Consider the following 3,652-nt stretch of genomic DNA (forward strand, 5'->3'; position numbering starts at 1 on the left):
GGAGGGGGGAGGCTTGCTAGCTGCCGCAGCTCCTGCCCCACCCTTTACTCTCTGCGGGTTTCTGAATTTCACGAACTGCTGCCCTCTGCCTTGTGCCACCCTACCTTGGAGCCAGCCTAGTATGGACTGAGACCTGCACAAACTGAGCTAAATAAACCCTTCCTTCCTTAATTATAAGAGTCAGATATTTTGTCCCAGCAACGAAAGTAAGATAACTAAGACATGTATCTTCAGAAAAAAATGGACAGTAAAATATACAATGATACTAGCAAAAAAGAAGACATGAACATAAAATTCTAAATGTTAGTTACCTCAGGGCATGGGGCAAAGAAACACAGTTGGTTCCTAGAGCAGTTCCAGGCAAAAATGTGAAGAAAATTGAAGACAATAAAATAGTTCAGTATATGCCCATATAAACCTCAGGAATTACTTTCTGTACTTGCAAGAAAATATAGGGGTGACTGTGTAGAACTGAAACATTCTAACATTTACATAAATATGAACTATACATAAGCCCACCCTAGCTACACACACACACACACAGACCCCATTTGGGTGAGCTGACGGTATAGTCTTGGGGAAGGGGTTCTTGCTATCACCACTACCGAAACTCAACAGCTGCTCAGGGCAAGGAGGGAGCTAGGACATTTATAAATATATACACATACGAATATAAAATAAATGGCTGAACACAATAGGGACAGACATGCAAGGGCTTTTGGAAAGAGGGGAGACGATGTCACTGCGCTGCTGGCTTCCACAGGATCTCCAGAGTTAAGTGCCTGCAGAGCACTTGCCTACATCAGGGCCCTGCCATGTTTGGCCCTTTTCATAAGACACGCAGAGCAATTTAATTGGAAAACGAGCGTACAAAACTCTAAGCAATCGCTGAGATATGCAATCTACAAAACATCCACGATAAGAAACTAGACTGAGAGAGCCAAGCAGCACGTTCAGACGGCAGCCTGGGCAGGAGCTCGGGCTCAGCCTTGGTCTGGCCACAGCCTACAGGCGGGCAGGGCACTGAGGCTGGCAGGGCGCTGCGAGCGGACCCCAGGGTGGGAATTTTCCAGTTTTCAAAAACTGGGACTGCCCTCCTTTTTTAAGAAAGCATGAGGGTCAGGGAGATGGATCAGTGGAATAAGTGCTTCCCTGGCAAGTGCAAGGGCCTGAGTTCCATCCCCGGTTACACACACACAAATCTATGTTTTAAGAAAGTGTGAGCGCGTACATGTATTAGTCACTGTGATATGTCCTAAATAAAAGGGATGCTCGGGACAGCTGTGGACACAGAAGCTACACGAAGAGTGAAGGTCTCTGAAGGATGCTGTCACACCTAAATCATGCTCACCTTTATGCCATTTGGTAGGCTGCCGACAGCAAGACGATACTCTATTACAACGTTTTCCATTCCAAGAATGCTAATCACGAGGCATCAAACGTTCCGCAGTTTCAACTACAAATAACCATGAAGCCCCATTTGGGTTTTCTTCTTTTCAGTGATGCAGTAGCTCACAGAAAGTGCATTTCTCACCGGGAACTATAAGGACAGCGAGTTTTCTGCTGCTCACAGGCACGAGTCCTCTTTATTTGGGGTTACCTCACTGGTGATACATGCAGAGTTCACGCCACTGAAATTCTCATTCTGCACGTGGGAGTGCCTGCCACGTGTCCACCCTCAGCCACCCCAGCATGCCGGGAGCACCAAGCCATAATCAAGCACAGCCACCTCACCAGCCACCTCCTTCCCTCCCTCAAGCAGCATCCGATACACCAGACGATGGTGACTGGGAGCAAGGACGTGACACCAGATATGGCTTCAGGAGTGACAGGTCTCTAAGGAGAGCCTCAGAGAACGCCAGGCAGGACACTCATGCAGTGGCATCCTGCCTCACAAACTTAATTTGTTTTATGATTATGGAAAAGACAGACACTGTCATGCTCATGCAGGAAGGAAGGCCGTGGTCACGTTTGTCTCCAGATATGAACTCTGTAAACCCGGGCCTGCCCCTCAGCTCACTTGTTGAGTGGCTGCTTCCACAAAGCAGTCAGCCTCAGGTTGCTGTGGTTCGATCCCCACAAGTCCAGCCAGCCACATCTGCCCTGAGGGCATTCGGAGCCAGTCAAAAAAAAAAAGAAATTTGTAGACCCAACGAATTTTGCTGAGCACTTGTTCGTGACCCAAGCTGCGTACAACAAAAGCATGGTGACCCGACGGCTGCAGTGTCTTCCTCCTGCCATCTCGAGGGCACAAGCTCAGGATGTCGGGACGCTTGCGTCACTCGAGGGTCCGCGTGGCCCCGCACACGTCCCCAGAGTCTCCAAAGGTCACACCCAGCACAAAGGCGAGAAAGAGACTTCTGCAAAACCTGCCAGAACTGACCGTAGCGCGGTAGTCTTCCAACAGCACAGGGTACTGCATGATGGCCTCGAAAGCTGACAGCGTTATCTTGATAAACTCCTCGGATGCCGCCGACCCTGGGGACACAGGGCGGTTACCCAGGGGCTACGCGCACCTCCTCAGCCCAGCCCGAAGGGTTCCCGTGCAGGTCTGGCCACCTGGGCCCACTCACCCACGGCTCCATCTATGTTGCTTTCTCCTGAGTCCATGGACTTAATGTGACTCTGAAAAACATTAAATTCCCAATCAACAGAACTTTCAAAATCACACTGAAATAAAATATAATATATTGCACTAAACTGCTCCTGTTGTTATGAAATAAATTGTTAAAAACTCTGCACATAGCATAAATAGCAATCACAGCTTTCAAATAGCTTGGATTATATTCCAAACTATAAATAACAAACCATAATCATTAAATATGCAAACACCCTCAAAGGCACCAGTGCTGGTACCCATTTGGTGCTTACAGAAGACCGCACTGCAAGACTGAGCCAGCTGGCACCGACCTGCAGGACCGCACGACGCTCCAAAATGGGGAACCAGTGAGGTTCGCACACCAGGGGCAGGTGGTTCTGAAGAGCAGAGGTCTGGGCTGCCCAAGGACAGGCGACCGTTTGGACAGAGACAGTAATCTCCAGGCACCTTCAGGCCGCCCTGCTGTCCCCAGCTGCCCCTATGCCCCAGCCAACACCCCGGCCTTCGCTTCTACTGCATGCCGGCGCCCCGTGCAGGACGCTGTGGTGCTGTCCCAGCAGCTTGACCCTGTGACCAGGCTTCTCCCTGCTGAGCACCTGGGATGGAACAGGGGCTCTGCAGACAAGAGCCCGTGGGTGGCACTGCCCTGGGTGGCGGAGCCCCAGGCTTCTAAGGTGCAGACCATCCCTGCCCTTTGCTCATCAGACTATACATGTATTTTACGGAGACAAATCGCAAATTAAATGTCAGATGACCCTAAAACCAAAAATAAAATGTATAAGCAATTAGTGCAGAGTAGAAATTCCGGTTCTGGGAAATGTCTAGGAGCCAAATCTGCAAAGACACAAGACAAACGCCTGAGTACACCGACGTGCTCAAGCACACGTGTGCGGCTGTCCCGTGTGTAACGCTGACGTGCTCAAGCATGTGTGTGCGGCTATCCCGTGTGTAACGCCGACATGCTCGAGCACGTGTGTGCGGCTGTCCCGTGTAACGCCGACATGCTCGAGCACGTGTGTGCGGCTGTCCCCCGTGTGTAACACCGACGTGCTC

At 50.4% G+C, this 3,652-nt stretch overlaps 1 protein-coding gene across 9 annotated transcripts in view; it reads right to left on the bottom strand.

Moving 5' to 3' along the window:
• Positions 1-3,652, bottom strand: part of Ulk4 (unc-51 like kinase 4) — a 380,871-nt gene that overhangs the window by 242,243 nt on the left and 134,976 nt on the right. For all 9 annotated transcript variants that reach the window (XM_023700793.1, XM_023700796.1, XM_023700795.1 and 6 more), the window contains 2 exons: positions 2,574-2,625; positions 2,384-2,478 (listed from right to left, as the gene is read on the bottom strand). In XM_023700793.1, coding sequence (XP_023556561.1) covers positions 2,384-2,478; positions 2,574-2,625 — 147 coding nt within the window. The remainder of the gene's footprint in view (positions 1-2,383; positions 2,479-2,573; positions 2,626-3,652) is intronic.

Source organism: Octodon degus, unplaced genomic scaffold, assembly GCF_000260255.1.
Source record: "Octodon degus isolate 3935 unplaced genomic scaffold, OctDeg1.0 scaffold00126, whole genome shotgun sequence".
NCBI classification, from domain to species: Eukaryota; Metazoa; Chordata; class Mammalia; order Rodentia; family Octodontidae; genus Octodon; species Octodon degus.